The sequence below is a fragment of the Manacus candei genome, unplaced genomic scaffold (assembly GCF_025592945.1).
Source record: "Manacus candei isolate 608988 ecotype Guabito, Panama unplaced genomic scaffold, ASM2559294v1 h1tg000023l, whole genome shotgun sequence".
Taxonomy (NCBI): domain Eukaryota; kingdom Metazoa; phylum Chordata; class Aves; order Passeriformes; family Pipridae; genus Manacus; species Manacus candei.
The window spans coordinates 8,970,719-8,986,665 of NW_026138071.1; the positions used below are offsets into that span (position 1 = coordinate 8,970,719).

The 15,947-nt window shown below is 39.7% G+C and overlaps 1 protein-coding gene across 4 annotated transcripts in view; it reads right to left on the minus strand.

Moving 5' to 3' along the window:
- Window positions 1-12,042, minus strand: part of DPP4 (dipeptidyl peptidase 4) — an 80,758-nt gene extending 68,716 nt beyond the window's left edge. The window contains exons 1-7 of one of the 4 annotated variants that reach the window (XM_051787662.1): window positions 11,789-12,039; window positions 11,617-11,701; window positions 3,222-3,320; window positions 2,565-2,659; window positions 2,367-2,441; window positions 387-439; window positions 213-285 (exon numbers count right to left, since the gene is read on the minus strand). In XM_051787662.1, coding sequence (XP_051643622.1) covers window positions 213-285; window positions 387-439; window positions 2,367-2,441; window positions 2,565-2,659; window positions 3,222-3,320; window positions 11,617-11,701; window positions 11,789-11,794 — 486 coding nt within the window. In that variant the 5' untranslated portion in view covers window positions 11,795-12,039. Of the gene's footprint in view, window positions 1-212; window positions 286-386; window positions 440-2,042; window positions 2,347-2,366; window positions 2,442-2,564; window positions 2,660-3,221; window positions 3,321-11,616; window positions 11,702-11,788 lie in introns of those variants that run through there. The other 3 variants (XM_051787663.1, XM_051787661.1, XM_051787664.1) reach the window with 3 other exon arrangements.
- Window positions 12,043-15,947: the final 3,905 nt, after the last annotated feature.

Below are 15,947 nucleotides of genomic sequence, written 5' to 3' on the forward strand. Positions count from 1 at the left end.
TTCAGGAATGTATTTTCATTAAAGAACAAAAGAAAACACACAGAGGGATTTTGGAGTCTTTCCAGCAACAGTAGTCAATTTTGAAACAAGTTCAGCTACTTTATGGAGCAGTAGGAAAGTCCCGAAACCTCAAGAGTACAAACAATGTGAGTTTCCATGTCACGTGTACGAAAATGACTGTTTATAATAAAGTGTCACTTATCTTTACTAACCAGTTTGTGACCAACAGGTGACCAGGATAGATATTGTGTATCATTAGGTAGTAGTCCATCAGCTAGAATAGAGCTGGAAAAACAAAACAAAAATGCAGCCAAGAGAAATCAGTGAAATGACATTTCATTGCAAAAGAATCTTAAAACCACATCTCACGTGAAAAGATTACTGACCTGCTACTGAAATCATAGATGTGATATGAAGCTGTAAAGGAATACCTCCACAACTGTAAAAGAATTATTTTAATATTAAGAAACTAAATTTCACCAGGATTCACATCTCTTGCAGTTTGAATTACCTCTGAAACTCTCCTCATGCTTCTTCTTAAGACAGAACACAATGAACATACAAGGGTAACAGATCTCTACAAGGTTTAAGAAAAGACTAAAGCATTGCCACCCCTCTGGGGTCTTCACTATGACAGAGGCCACTGATTGATTAAGGACAGATATACAGACACCAGAGATGATGGAGATTTTCAGAAATCCTTGTAGCTACACGGCAGACTATCATCGCTATGCAGAGTAAATTCTCCTCCTTGTGCCTTACTGGCTTGCTTACTGTTTTCTGTCTCATTTCTCAAGTCGTATTATTGAACTTGGCATCTTATAGTAGTTCTCACAAGTCCCACAGTATGTCTGTAGCAGTTCCTCCAGTACAGGGTGACCTATTCCCATTCATACTGTCACAGAAATAACCCTCTTCTCTCAGAAATCTGCCTCTTGAAGTCTGTATCCCCCTGTGGGCACTTAGAGAGAGAAAGACGATGATGATAATGCAGACATTTAAACATGTTCATGTTGGCTGGAGAGGTTTGATTTAGCCCACAGTGTTGACATGTTACGATAATGCTATCTTCTATGATGGTTCTTGAATATTTGTATTAAGATATAAAACAACAACTTAGTACTACATAACCAGATGGCTATTACATAACAAGTGTCTACATCCACATGATTCATTTTGTTACTCTGTTTCTTTGCAATGAAGATTAATAATAACAGAACTTTCAATCACACTATTATATAAAGGTTAAAAGATCTTGTTTCAGCATTAAAATAAAATTAACTCTTATGAATGCAACAAATAAAATGCAATTACTTATAATAAATTATGAGTAGACGTGACGTGTAGGGTGGCTGGAAAAATATTAGGCATTTTGTGGCCACTAAAGATGCAGTGAAAAGTTAAATAATTCTGAACAATTCAGAAAGATGAAAGGTAACTGGCTAAGGTAATGCAGCAAGGAAGCTAAAACTGAAAAAAGTGACAACTGAGTGCACGGACTGTGCCTGGCACAGTGCAAGAGCCATTCTTGGACTGCCAGGCCAGAACATGTAGACAGAGCTCAATGACACAGTGCTCAAGTATTTGTACACTGCAGAAGTCAGCACTGAGCTTTTTACAAACAAAACAGGGCAGTTTTCTAGAAAAAAAAATAAAGGAAAGAAGCACAAAGTTACTGGTTTCTCAGTGCACAAACTGTACAGCAAATTATTGCCTCCATCAGGTTCCTCAATTGGCACACAGAGCCAGGTTTTCATGCCACCTGGCATAAATGTAGGTTGACCTTTCTTGCACAGTTCGACATCAAGCCAGTGTGAAGCATTTTGCTGGAGGCTTTTCATGTGCTTGCTGACAGTAGGGAACAAGGACACACAAGTCCACTCCAAGCACAAGCCTTCTCTTATAAGCACATGCTGCTTTTCAGTCACCTCAGTTCTCAACTCTTGCATCCTACCACCACAATGTAACAACCACATATATATATATATAGCATACACGTACAAGCAGATGTACCAGCATATCTACTCATCACTTCTCCTTACCCACACAACTCCTTGAACAGCCATGCCTATCTACTCTTCTAGATTGTCTTCCCAGATGAACCATCCAGCCTCGCTCTTCTTGCGATAACTGTCCATCCACTTTTTATCCAGATGCTTTTCTCAGGCAGTAATGTCTCTTCTGACAAGCCCACAGATAATACCAGTCTCTTCTCCTCCTCCTGCCTGCTCAACTTGACTGTTCCCCTACATATATCCATCTCATTCAGCCCTCCTCCTGCATTTCCCTCACATTCTCGCAGCCTCTCAGTTGTTCTCAAACCTTTATTTCCCAGTTTCATCCTCAGATGTAAAGTGCACTTGTACCTTTCTATAGTTGTACCGCAGAAGAGCAAACTTTTGGTCAGGAGACAATATAGCTGTGCTTGCCTTGTACTTATCCTGTCAACAAAGGAAGGGGAAAAGGAACACATCAAGCACTGTTTCCAAAGAAATGTGCAGAACTAAATAGTAAACTCAATACCTTTCTCAATGTCTGCATATATAACATATAAGTTAACATACTAATGTTGTATTCGCCAAGATTACTGATGATGTTCCATTGTCAGCACTGATAAGTAGGATGTTCCCATTATTTGTTTCATGGAGATACTGATTTCCTAGAAGAACAAGAGAGATGCTCATAAAAAATAAGTAAAATGTTTATCATTTACTTCTCTTTTCCCTTTATGTTTATAAGCAGGAAATAAAATTCAAAAATCTGGTCAATGTTGTGTTTCCCAGTTCAGTAATTAAAGGATGCTTATAGCACAAGAATGTTCACAAAATGTAGTCCTCACAGCATCCACTTTCTAGCATCTCTTTCCCTTGGGGCACTAGGCATATTCAAAAGGAAAAGTGGCCTGTGTCCTCCTGTTCCCTGGTAGACCAATGCAGAGAAAGCTGACACGCTTCAGAGGAAAACATGCTTCTACCAAAAAGCACAAAAGTATGCACTTTTAGCAGTAGGAGAATATAGCTTGCCATGAAGGTAAGCATGTATCTAAGGGGGGGAAATATCAACTCTTTGAGTTACTCACTGTTCTATAATGGTACTATTAAATAATTAAACTTTTTTTCAGGATACAGTGGTCACCTCAGCATATGTGTTTACTGAAGATATGTGTTTACTGAAGGTAGTACATTTTCTTAACATTTAAGTTGTATCTATAAATTAATTACCTGAAATCCACTGTAGATCATATAGTTTGTATGAATAGTCATTGTTCAAGTAATTCTGTAGAGTGTATGTTTTTCGTGAATCAGGCTTAGAGGGACTTTCTGAAAAAAAGAGACAGAAGAGAGATTTTGATGTTGCTGCAAATTGTTCCACCCCAGCTTCTTAACCTGACTACCGAGTGGGTTTTTGTTGCTGGTTATTAAAGTGTTTAAGCTAAACACCTCTAAAGTACTAGCAGTAGGAAGACAATAAAACTTTACCGCAAGATGAATTCAGCAAGCATCAAAGTGTCAATAAAATCACTCAACAAACTCATGGAAATGAAAATACTTTTTTGACAGTGACAAAAATGAATGAAAGACCTCTAGCCATCTTATTTCAGCAAACACATACTTGTACTGTACTTGTACTTTCAAAAACTGAAAAGAAGCGCTCTTAGTGCCCTTCTCCCCATGCTCACTCTGGGAGGTTTGCTGCAGAGCCCCACCTGCTAATATTTGCATCAGACATCAACTGTGGGGTGGATCACACAAAACAGAGATGTACATGCTCATCATGTACTCTCAAACAGAGTGGTGGACAGGCAAGGTTGTCCATATGATTGAAAAGTGACATCCATGTGAGTAAATGTACAGACCTTGAGAGATGCCCTAAAAAGAAAGTGGCTGCTGTACTTGATCACATATTCTGTAATATTGCTGTTCCTGTTCCTGAACCCTTCAGTTGTGAATTATCTGCTTATGATTAAACTCAAATTTCAGAAATGTCTCAAAAAAAAAAATAAATCTGAGAAGCAGTAAAATTTTCAGGGAAGGTCTAACTAAAAAAAAAATCACAAGCAGTTTCTAATAAGCTTATGATGAAATAACTGGTTAAATATTTATTCCTCTCTTGATGTGTTTTTCATCAAGATATCTTAATATTTATTGCCATGTTACAATTTTGACTGGAAAATTAAAGCCAAGTAACTGGGTTACTCTGAGAAGACCAAGTGAAACTTTGAACGCAGTTAAGCTAATGAGTTTGGTCATTGGCTTCAGCCCATTGCAGTCAACCTCTGAGAAAAATATTTCTTATTAGCTGCAACACACATGCTGCTCTTTCCAAAATATGAAAAGTAATAGCAATAATAACAACAACAACAACTTGGTCTGTGAGTCTTTGTGATCTTTTTCCTATGAAAACAAAGACTACAGTTTTTAAATTCAGGTGTGCAATTCTCTCCCTGCTTCCTCTCTACCTTTTTTTTTTCTTTTAATGGAAACCTAAAACCTCCCTCATACAAACCTACACATTCCAGAAGGGAAGCAATTTTTATTTCAACTGGTTAAATCAAAAGACTAGAATAAAAGCAACTGATAAAAACACTCAAGTACAGATGTGGTGACCAATCAACCAAGATACTTAACACATCCCTAAGAACTGCCTCTTCTTTCATTATAGTGAAGAAGAAAAAGAGTGCAAAGCCCTTGGGGACACACACAGGAAAACACCTCACAATAATTTTTCCAGGGTATCTTTCTGCAGGTTAAATACATGTGTCGAATGGAACACAGCAGGAAGATATTTATATTAGCTATTACAGCTTTACTCTTATTTCCAAGCAATAAGCAAATTGTATATATACAGCACAGACTGTACAACCAGTGCTGCAATAAAAATCAAGAGACATAACAGTGATTTTTAGTTTAAAATGCTCAGCAAAGGTTAAAAAAAATGCTTGCTCAATGCCATTTGAAACTTGACTGTTCTAAAAAATTAGGCTAGACTTACTGCTCTTGAAGTGTCTCTAAGAATATTAATTTCTCAGGTTAATTATTCGATATTAACTGAATATATAATTTGATGGATTATGAACAAGTGTGCATTTGATATTCACACAGAGTTGTCTAGTTGGGAATATGACTTCTCTCCTTCCTAATTGAGAAAGTGTACTTTTCAATCAGAGCAGCTTCAGAAAGCAAGAAAACTCTCTCTTGGAAAAGGAGAAGCAATTTAAGACAGGTGGCTGATGAACAGGTTTAGGGATTTTTCCAAACTGATGAATGTTTTTCCCCCTGGTGACATACATATTTTGCTAAGGTCTCATTACTAAAAAATCAGGCCACTATTAAGATTTGTTGGCTGTGTATAAAATTAAAATTTCATTTTCTGTCAACACCTTCCACGTAGTATCTGAATATGAAAATGTACGCCAAGCTGTAAGGGGGTAGTCGTAGAAGTTCTAGTTGAAGTATTTTCTTAATTTACAAGATAGGCCATTACCATTATATTCATACTTATCCACATTATGCCACCAACCAAAGAGACTCAGCATACATTGAATTCTGCATTTTGGTTCTCCTTGTTCAGATTCCATTTGAAAAGAAGGGTCAAACAGGGTTTTTTGACAAAATAAAGTAATTGTTGACATTCAAGAGCATTTTATTGGCTTTGAAGATTGGATACAGATCAATGTATGTTCATACTTTAGCACAACCGCTTCTTTCACTCTTGGGTTCCTCAGAGAGGCTGTGAGGACTAAATGTTCTTGCTATTTTTGTTTTTTGACTATTCCAGATCCAGACTTATTTTTCTAAATTCCAAATTTTCTAAATTACTAGCTTCCAATGCTCAGTACTGGGGCTAGTTCTGTTTTATATATTTATTGCTGATTTGGATGAAGGGATTGAGTGCACCCTCAGTAAGTTCGCAGACAACACCAAGCTGGGTAGGAGTGTTGGTCTGCTGGAGGTTCTGCAAAGGAGTCTGGACAAGCTGGATCAATGGCAAAAGGCCAACTGTCTGAGGTTTAGTAAGTGCTGGGTCCTGCACTTTGGTTACAGCAACCCCATGCAGCGCTATAGGCTGGGGGAAGATTGGCTGGAAAGCTGCCCAGCAGAAAAAGACGTCCACTGGCATCCTGGTTTGTATCAGAAATGTGGCCAGCAGTACTAGGGAAGTGATTGTCCCCCTGTACTTGGCACTAGTGAGGCCACACCTCAAGTCCTGCGTCCAGTTCTGGGTCCCTCAATTCAAGACAGACACGGAGGTGCTGAAGTGTGACCAGAGAAGGTCAATGAAGCTGGTGAAGGGTGTGGAGCACATGTTCTATAAGGAGTGACTCAGGGAGCTGGGGTTGTTTAGCCTGGAGGAGAGGAGGCTCAGGGGTGACTTTATCCCTCTCCACAACTATCTGAAAGGAGGTTGTAGCCAGGTGGGGGTCAGCCTCTTCTCCCAGGCCAGGCAAGAGGAAATGGACTCAAGCTGCACCAGGGAGGTTCAGGCTGGACATAAGGAAGAATTTCTTCACTGTAAGGGTGGTTAAACACTGGAAAGGGCCCAGGCAAGTGGTGGAATCACCATCCCTGCAAGTGTTCAAGAAATGACTGGATGTGCTATGGTTTAGTTGATAAAGTGGTGTTCGGTCAAAGGTTAGACCTGATGATCTTGGAGGTCTTTTCCAATCTTAATGATTCTGTGATTCATCTCTATCCTATTCTCACTCCTGGCAGTACGTACATATTTCTACTGTCATAGTGATATACTGGAAATAATAACATCATAATACCCCCGTCACAACAGCAAAAATATAAGTAAGTCCTTCTGGGAAGAAGGCTCTTAACCTTTTATGTAAGTAGTACTAATATGAGGCTGTTAAACAATTTTGTTTCCATTTTGGAATTTTTTATTAGTACGTCACCCTTTCTGCAGGTGTAAAGTATTGACATTGTTTAACCTCAGCTGGCAACTAAGTACTACTCAGCCACTCGCTTTCTTCCTCTCTCTCCTCCCCACCCTCAGTGGGGATAGGAAGGAGAATCAGAAAAAAATAAAACTCATATGTTGAGATAAGAATAGTTTAATGATTGAACTAAAGTTAAATATAATATTGCTAATAATAGTAATAATATTTGTAATGAAAAGGAGAGAGAGGAAGAAAAAGAACCCAAGAAAGACAAGTGATGCACAATACAATTGCTCACCACCCACTGACCAATGCCCAGGGCCTGTCCCTGGGCAGTGATCGGCATCTCACAGCCAATTCCCCCCCATTTATATGACCATGACATTCCATGCTATGAAATACCCTGTTGGCCAGATCGGGTCAGGTGTCCTGGCCATGCTCCCTCCCATGCTCCTTGTGTACCTGCTCACTGGCAAAGTCTGGGAAACTGAAAAGTCCATGACTTAAGAGTAAGCACTACTTAGCAACAACCAAAACATCAGTGTGTTATCAACATTATTCTGACACTGAATCCAAAACAGAGCTCTGTGCCAACTACTAGGAAGAAAATTACCTGATTCTCAGCCACAACCAGGACATCTATAAAGTAAACAAGAAGTTAACTATTGTGTAAGGGTTATGGTATGATAATCACCACACCAAAACCTATAGATGTTGACAAATTACTTTTGGTATACGTATTGTTTATTCCGGGTGTCAAGGTGCATTTTAATAATTTCCATATGTAATAATAATAAAAAAAAAGTGTATGAAATCATGCAACCAACTTTAAAGTGATGGAAAACTATATAAAGCAGGAATAATAGAAGCTTTGCTGCATGTTCACCACTACCAAGAGAGAGACTGGAAAAAAACACAAAAAGAGAAAGACAAGTACAAGCATGATATTGAGCAATAATGAGACAGGGATAGAGAGATGCTAAAAATCAGAAAAGGTGAATGATTATCTCAATTTTAAAGTGACAGCAGAACAAGAGTGAGAATAATCTGCTGTCTAAGAATGTAATTTAGGAGCAGCAGGAGAGATGCAAGAGAAACCCAATTGATTCAGTGGTTAGAAAAGTAGGAGACATTTCAGGCTAGTTTTTCCAAACCTTCCTATTCCCCCTCATTTGTATTCCAACATGTGTAAAAAAGTGCTCTAACTCTTCCCCCTCATGTACACTCAAGCCCACAGTTACTGCCTGAGATACATGACGATTAGAGCACTGAAGTACGTTTCCAGAAAAAAAGTATGTAAAAACTACTTTGCTGTGTCAGGCCAAAGGTTCACTTCATTCAGAATTTTACCCAGGAGCTGATACAGGACATTCAGGACAGACCACAACCAATGAGTGAGCACCTGGGGCAGTTCATCCAAGAGCCACTCTGCGGGGCTGCAGAGACTATCCCAGAGGGATGTAATCATTAACTTTGTAATCAATAGCTCTGGAATCCCTCTCAAAGTTATCTCATCTCATGCAAAGCAAGGAAATAAAAATAGCAGAAGAGTTCTGTAAATAGCAATCCACTGCTGATAATTTTTTTTTAGTTTGATATTACTCAACATTTGAATTAGGGTAGATAAGTGAGTTAAATGACAGTGACAGAAGTCAAGGACGTATAGCAGGAAAACATTTCCATTCCCTATCTTTTCAGACTCACAAAGAACTCTCAGACACCTTAAGGTCATTAACTGCGCTTTCCAGCCTCTTCTAGGCACATTTCTATTAGAAGACCACAGATGCAGAAACAGTATCACCTAATCATGACAGTGATGACCTTCTCATTTAGTGAATATCTCACCCTTAGAGAATTAGACCTGTGAGTGAAGGAAGCCGTACCAGCTGTACAGGACACCTCACTCTAAGGCCACTTATGACTTCTCATGGCAGCAGAATGATACTGCACTGTCTCCTTCCTGCTCTCAGCATTTGCTACTCATACTCCTGCTCCTGGACTTCCTGCCCAGCTGGCCAGAAGAACAAGAACTGTGGTCAGAGAAGAGATAAAGGGTACATGGACTAGGGATGTTTCAATCTGTCTTTTACATGGAAAGTAAGTAAAGCAAATGGGTAAGTGCATCATGGACAGACCAAAATTTTTTTAGAAAAAACTCATACTTTAAAGGTAACCGCTTGTTACCATAGTCACCTGTTGGATAGCACCTCAAAGCATAACAATGCTTTAGTCAACGGACTTCAAATACAACCCCCGAGGCTATTTTGAGATTAAACTGTTTGATGAAAGTAGTCACATGTGGTTTTAAATATAAAATAAGGTGTCAAAATAGGCAGTGGAAACACAGTGTACAGAGTTCTGGCTGGGAAGACCCTCAAGGTAAATAGCGAAGGGCTGCACCCAAAATTAGGGAGACTTTTTGCAAATTTAAGTCTGAAGTATTTCTCCATGCTAAACAGCTGCAAGAGAAGAAACAGAAGTTCTACTTGCCAGGCCTACAGGCCAGGCAACAAGCCAGAACTCCTCTGGAGTGGCAAAATTGCACAACCTTTCACAGCACTGGAGCCCATTTATCAAACTAATTATGTGCTGTATGACTACTAAGCTTATGACAGGGAAGTACATTGAGAAGTGTGGAAGGGAAAACAGTTGCACACCAAATGTAAGAAAGCCAAACTCAAAATTATCTGTTTGTATCAATAACCAGCATTTTCACTCCCTGCACAATGTTTGAACAATTGGGATGAAATAAAGACTTAATTGCAATTATAAAGATTTTTATCAGAGCAGACTTTGATCCCACATAGTCACAGTCATGTGGGCTGCTCATCCCAAATGTAATTTTGCCATTTTCATTTCGTACTCAGGCGAGTACCTGTATGGCCCAGGAGGCATCCTCAGCTAACTCACATGCCCTTATGGTTGTTAATAAAAACCATATAATCAAACTGTCAGTCATTAAGTGCTCTAACCTATAAATTACTACTTTATAAGAACACCAACTATACACCCTCAGCTAACAGAAAACATCTGTTTAGCACAGTTAAAAATTCAAAAGCACCCTGCAGTTCCTGAATTACAATGGTCACAGTTGTTATTCAGATGTCACTGCTGGCCTGATTTAGGAAGAGACAGGAATTCAAGTTTTTGAACTGGGACCACTCCATCTCAATCCATACTTTATCCAGAGAGACTTAGTGAACTACTGGGGCATGCTAGGCAATTTCCTATGTCTTAATTTGAGCCAACAGTAAAAAGACTGCCTCGTTTTCCTACAACCAAAACGATGTAAGCCAAGGCTGACAGCATGGTGGTATTCTGTATATCATACAACAGAAGTGTTTCTTTGAAGTAAAATGAATTTACTATACAACTGAGTGACTGGTCCTGAATTGCAGCCACTTCTACAGCAGAAGAATTCCTATGCTAAAAGGAAGAAAACCCATCTGACTCACAGTAAGACACAGAATTGGCATCAAGATAGACAAGCACCATCTCTTCAGCAGAGTTCAGGCCTGCATACTGAATTCTTTCACTAGGTGTTATGCCTGCACATATCCATCTGATAAGTTATCAAGACCCTTTCTCTTGCTCTTCCCAACTTGTGAAATTCAGAGCATTTTCTGTCACTTCAAAAACCTGCTTTTTTGAGATAAGTGGCAAAAAGCTGCCCAAAAATAACAGAAAAGGGAGTCAGCATCCACTGATGAAAGTTTTAGCCCAGAAGGTATGTAATTCAGATATCTGGACTTTGAAAATCTAGTTTTTAATGACTGAGATACTGATAGAGCTGAACTGCAAAACAGTTTCATGTAAGTTATGCTATATTGTGCACTAGGGACTATTGAGCACTAGTGACACAAGCTTCACCTCTTTAAATGACATACAACAAACCCACCAGAACTTTCTGTGCACATAAAAAATTGCTGTGTTCATTTCTGAACACACTGTCAAGATCAGCACACGCATCTTCACGCATCTTGGGGTGCACCTTTGGTGGACCACCAAAGGTCTAGTCTAGAAAACACTTCCTTAGAGTTTGCAATGCTGATTCTACATATCACAACTGCTCAGCTGTTAATCGTAAGAACACAAAATGAGAATAAGGTGCAGCTCTGTCCTACCAGCTGGAAGCAAGGCATTGCTTAATGAGGATTTAATGCTGTTTCATATTAACATCCAGAGCCACATGGGCAACCTGAAAAGTACAAACCGATCAGAGTCCAAAACTGCATTCCAAATCTTCTTCTACTTTTCTGACCTCTGTAACTGTGCTGTTTATATAACATCACTCAGTGGCATTAACAAAAGTGCAAACACAGCAAACGAGAGGGAATATAATCTTACCTCTTCAATACACCCCAGAAAAATGACTAATTGGCATTTTACGGCTGGTTCGACAGCCTGGGGCCACAATAAGAACAGAAAATGCTGAAAACGATAATGGTTATAACTATTACCAGCGCACACGGGGAGATAAGGGTCTTTTTAACTCTCCCCGCGCCCACTATCTTCCCAGGTGAGACGCCCTCTTGGCGACGCACCTCCCAGTTTCCCGGACTCGGGAGCTCCAGTTTTATGGATCCCGTCCTCTACAGCACAAACTTTCCGCGAAACTTTCCCCCCGCTGCCGTGGGCGGCGCGGCTGCGGATCCCCTCCGAGCCCCGGCGGCCGCCGGGAGCCCCCCTCCCTCCCCATCCCTCCCCATCCCGCCCCGCCGCGCACTCACTGCCGGTGAGCAGCACCAGGGGCACGGTGATCGCCACGACCGCGACGGCGACCCCCACGGTCACCAGCAGCCACTTCAGGAAGCTCTGAAAGGAGAAGCCCCGTCAGGCGGCAGTCGCGCAGGACCCTCCTGCGCTGCCGCCTTCCCACCCCCCCGCTTTTCCCTCACCCACCGGCATCGTGAGGAGCGGAGCGGAGGAGGCGGTGGGAGCGGTGCCGGCGGGCTGTGGCTCTGCAGCCCCGGCGCTGCCCGCGGCTCTGCTCGGGAGCGGCGCCTGGGCGGGGGCTGGGGGCGGCTGCCTTGGGAGCGGCAGGCACCGGGAGTTGTGCAAGATCCCGGGTTTCCTGCTGGCTTTGCGGTCTGAGCGGCGGTTCCTCTGTCAGCTCACACCCTTGGAGCGCGGAGACACAGCTGTGCGCGGCAGAGGAGGGACTTGGGACACTGGAGGGATTTCTGTCGGAAATCAGATAACGGCCCAGAAATTAAATGCCTTCAAACGCTGGTGGCAAAGCGCCCAATGCTTTGATAACACCAGCATTTCTTGTAAAGTTTCTGCTCTCTGAACTTCTTTCTCTGGCAATCAAGTCATGAAAGGACTGATAAAATTGCAGGAAGGGCTTATATTTATTTGTTTTGCACTGGAGATAGATTTGTAAGTCTGCAAATTGGGATTTTAAATGAAGACCAGAAAATGGAAGTGTACGATGAAAGTTTAAAATTTAGCACTGAAGAGGACCTTGGTTTATCACATCAGATAATTCAATTTCCAAGGAGAATTTTGAGTATGTGCTGGGGTAGTAGGACTAATTGGTGGAAAAGATAGAATAACTTGTGAACCCAAACTTTAAAGCTTCTAATTGTTTAAAAGGCTGAGGGAATTATTTTAAGAGAATTCTACCCTGAAAAAAAGTAATTATAAGTGGTGCCTTTGTTTTTGTCTGTCTTAGCTTTCCCCCCTCTATTTGCAGAACACTAACAGTTACCAGAGAGAGGTGCAGGTTTTTTTACAACTTGAGAAGTGTAACAGAAAAAGTATATGATCTGCTGAAGCAAGAGAGGTCAAGGGAAACAGCAAATGTTCTTAGTCTTGCCTTCAAAATACTTCTCAGAGTTTTCAGTAAGCTTATGCTGCTTGTACCTTCGTTCCTCCTTGCTCCATGCAGATGGAGCACAGCATTTAGTATTTTGCTGCTGTTTCTTAAGCAAACTGTCTGGAAGTGGATTAATAACTTTTTGTGATGGATAAATCTCCTTTAGAATAACCCAAAGTACTTACAAACAGTAAAGATAAGTATATATGGAAGATATTAGACTCATCTAGATACAAGATGATGTTCTTGGTCACTATCATTCCCCTTGAAGGTAGCAGTTGCTACTAGTTATGAATTTGCACTATGGTGGCTATATCAGTTTACCTTAGGAATTCCATTAATCTGCTCTGACAGTGATTCCAGATAGGTCAGTGTAAGTTTACCATGGAAGATCTAACACACTGCAATTTTACAGCTAGCTAATTTTTACTATAAAATTACTATAAATTTACTATAAAGTAAAAATCACAGTGAAGTGGCAGTCTTTTACATTACTTTTCAAACTACTATCTCATTATATGCTGTGAGATGCATGACCTGTGTTTCAGAATGTCTTACAGCTCCACTTAAATATCTCTCTAGTATACACTGCACTTGCTAGTCTTATCAACAATAAAAAAGAAAAACAAAACCACCACCCCTCACCCCAGGGTGAATTTACCTTTTCCGGGTGAGTACGAATCACAACATATGTATAATTCAGCCAATCTAGGCTTTTCTTTCCCCCCCCTGAACATTAAAGTAGTGATCATCACAGTGTCTCAAAGTATAGCATGGTCAAATTATGTCAGTCTTGTGATAAAATGTACCAAGGTTTTCATAGCCAAGTTGCAGATTAATAAAATTTTGAGAGATTATCTGCAAGGTTTTAATGCTTCTTAGTACTAAATTCTAAAGAGGCAAAGAGACCAATGCTGGCAAAATATATACCTGGCTTCTGCTTGTTTCAGTGGGCTCACAGCTTTATGTGCCTTTGCAAATCTGGATTCCTGTACCTAGATCGAATTGTTAATAATCTACAGTACTTCTGACTCTGGTCATGCCAGAGAGATTTATGGGACTTGAATCTGTACTCAGAACCACCTCACTGATCTTGTAAGAGTCAGTATAGCAGAATATGTTTTCCACTTAATTGCAATAGTTTCTAGCAGTGATTCTTTACACCTTGAAAAAAATTTGTTTCCTCCTCTCTGATCAATTGTTATGGTTGTGCTTCTGATGCTCTGTCAAATTGTCTTTTGTGATAGCCTGAGACTTAAAAAGTTCCTCCAGCTAAATATTTCAAGTTACTTAATACCATGGTGTTCTTTTGCAATCAAATACATATTAATATGATGCCAAGAGATTAAACAAATTAATAACCAGTGGTGGCTGCTACATGACAAAATTTGAGAAGCCGTAGCTGTTCATCATATTGTATGCTCAACACAAGTGTATTCATAAAGAAGTTGCATGATTGCAAAGATCTATTTACTAGACAGAAACAAACACAGATTTCAGCCTGAAGGTTGGCTTTCCCAGATGCAATGTCTTCTTCAGACCTCTAGTGAAACTTAAAACTTTGTTATGTGTCTGTTTATACATTTGATTCCTCCAGAAATATTTGGAGAAGTCAAACAGGAAAAATGGAAAACATAAGCTCTCTGCAGAGTAAGAAAAATTGTTTGTGAATAAAATGTGTGCAGTCTACTTTACAGGTGCAATAATGTGTTCCAGGTGTCTCCATGTGTGACTATGGGAGACAAAATATGTACTGGAGAAAGTTTTGTACAGATTCACAGCACTTCAAATGAGCTGTGAGGAAGAGAAGGCAAAAGTGCTATTAGCACTGTGGAGTGTTCAAGTTCTGCTGGACTAGAAGTGTCTACAAATATATTAAAAATGTCTGGGTTTTTTTATGAAATAATTTTTATTTTTTCTTCGCGTTTGAGGTTGAAATGGCATAAGGAAAGTTTTGTAATATGTCTTTGCACTGGTTCTGTTTGAGAGGATTGTGAAGAGAGTGTTAACTGTAAATCAGGAAAGCTAATGAGAAAAAATCCTGTTTTATGTGATTGTGTCACTGGGACAACCATTTCAATGTGGCTAGTAGCAGCTGTCATTCAGTTCTTTCAAGTTTATGTATTTTTCTTTATCAAATTATTTTTCAGGCAACTGTAGATTCTCACCACATGTCCACAGAGCACAGTTTAATGATTAGAATACCTCAGGTTTCTGTAAATTTCTTTTTGTATTAATCCCAGTTGTCTTTTTTTTACCTCACTATGCTTATTTTTCCAGATACTTAGTAAATAGTGTGGAAAAGGAAGGATATTGCACATTCAGCAAATAAAATGCAGTTAATAAAAGAGATAATATTGGGAACACTTTTTAATATAAGGCCACCTGGAAGTCATAGGTAGCACATGTGCAGATACGCAGAGGACTCTAGCTATTGTGTAGTAAAGACAAAGTGTCTGTAACTTATTTCTCCCTATATTTGTACCATTCCCTGAATTTCATGTAGCATGTATGAGAAACATCTGGCACATAACTCATGATTATTCCCATGTGGACTTGCTCTGTGATTTCAGGATATGTAAATCCTAATCTTGTTGAGCTAAAACATGTGTTTGGATTTTCTGGTTACAAGCTCAGCTTCATCTCTTCTGAAGAAAGGGCTTCTTTTGATTCATGCTCTAGATTGGGACTTAGAAAATTAAAGGTTAAATGTTTTTGTTGTGTTCCAGACAAGGGGCATAAATTTGAGAAATTAAATACCTCTCTGCTCCTAAAGCATACAATTTTTAAAAATGTGGAAAATCCAGTATATTCATAGCTGACAAAGCCATCACCAGGAGGAGCTCAAATACCCTGGTGACAGACATCACAGGAAAATGGATTTGTAACTTAGGAATCCTGTCCTTCAGAGCACTAAATATTCTGGACATAATGGAATAAAACATTTCAAAGACAATTATTCAGTCTATGGAAACTGAAGCTTTGTGTTGTTAGTACCATTTTAGCCTGGACTGTGTGTATCCAACTGTGTACAACTGATTTTTTTTAGTTCCAGAGGCACTTGGACCCAAAACATTATACACAAATGGGATTAAATAAGCAACAAATATGTAAAATATGTATACATACCCCCCCCTTTTTTTTTTTTAATTTCCAGTGGTATTTTGGATGCTACTATGGTTTTTTTTATTGCAAGGTTCTACTGAGTTTTAATTTTTAAAGTTGGGATCTTAGAACAGC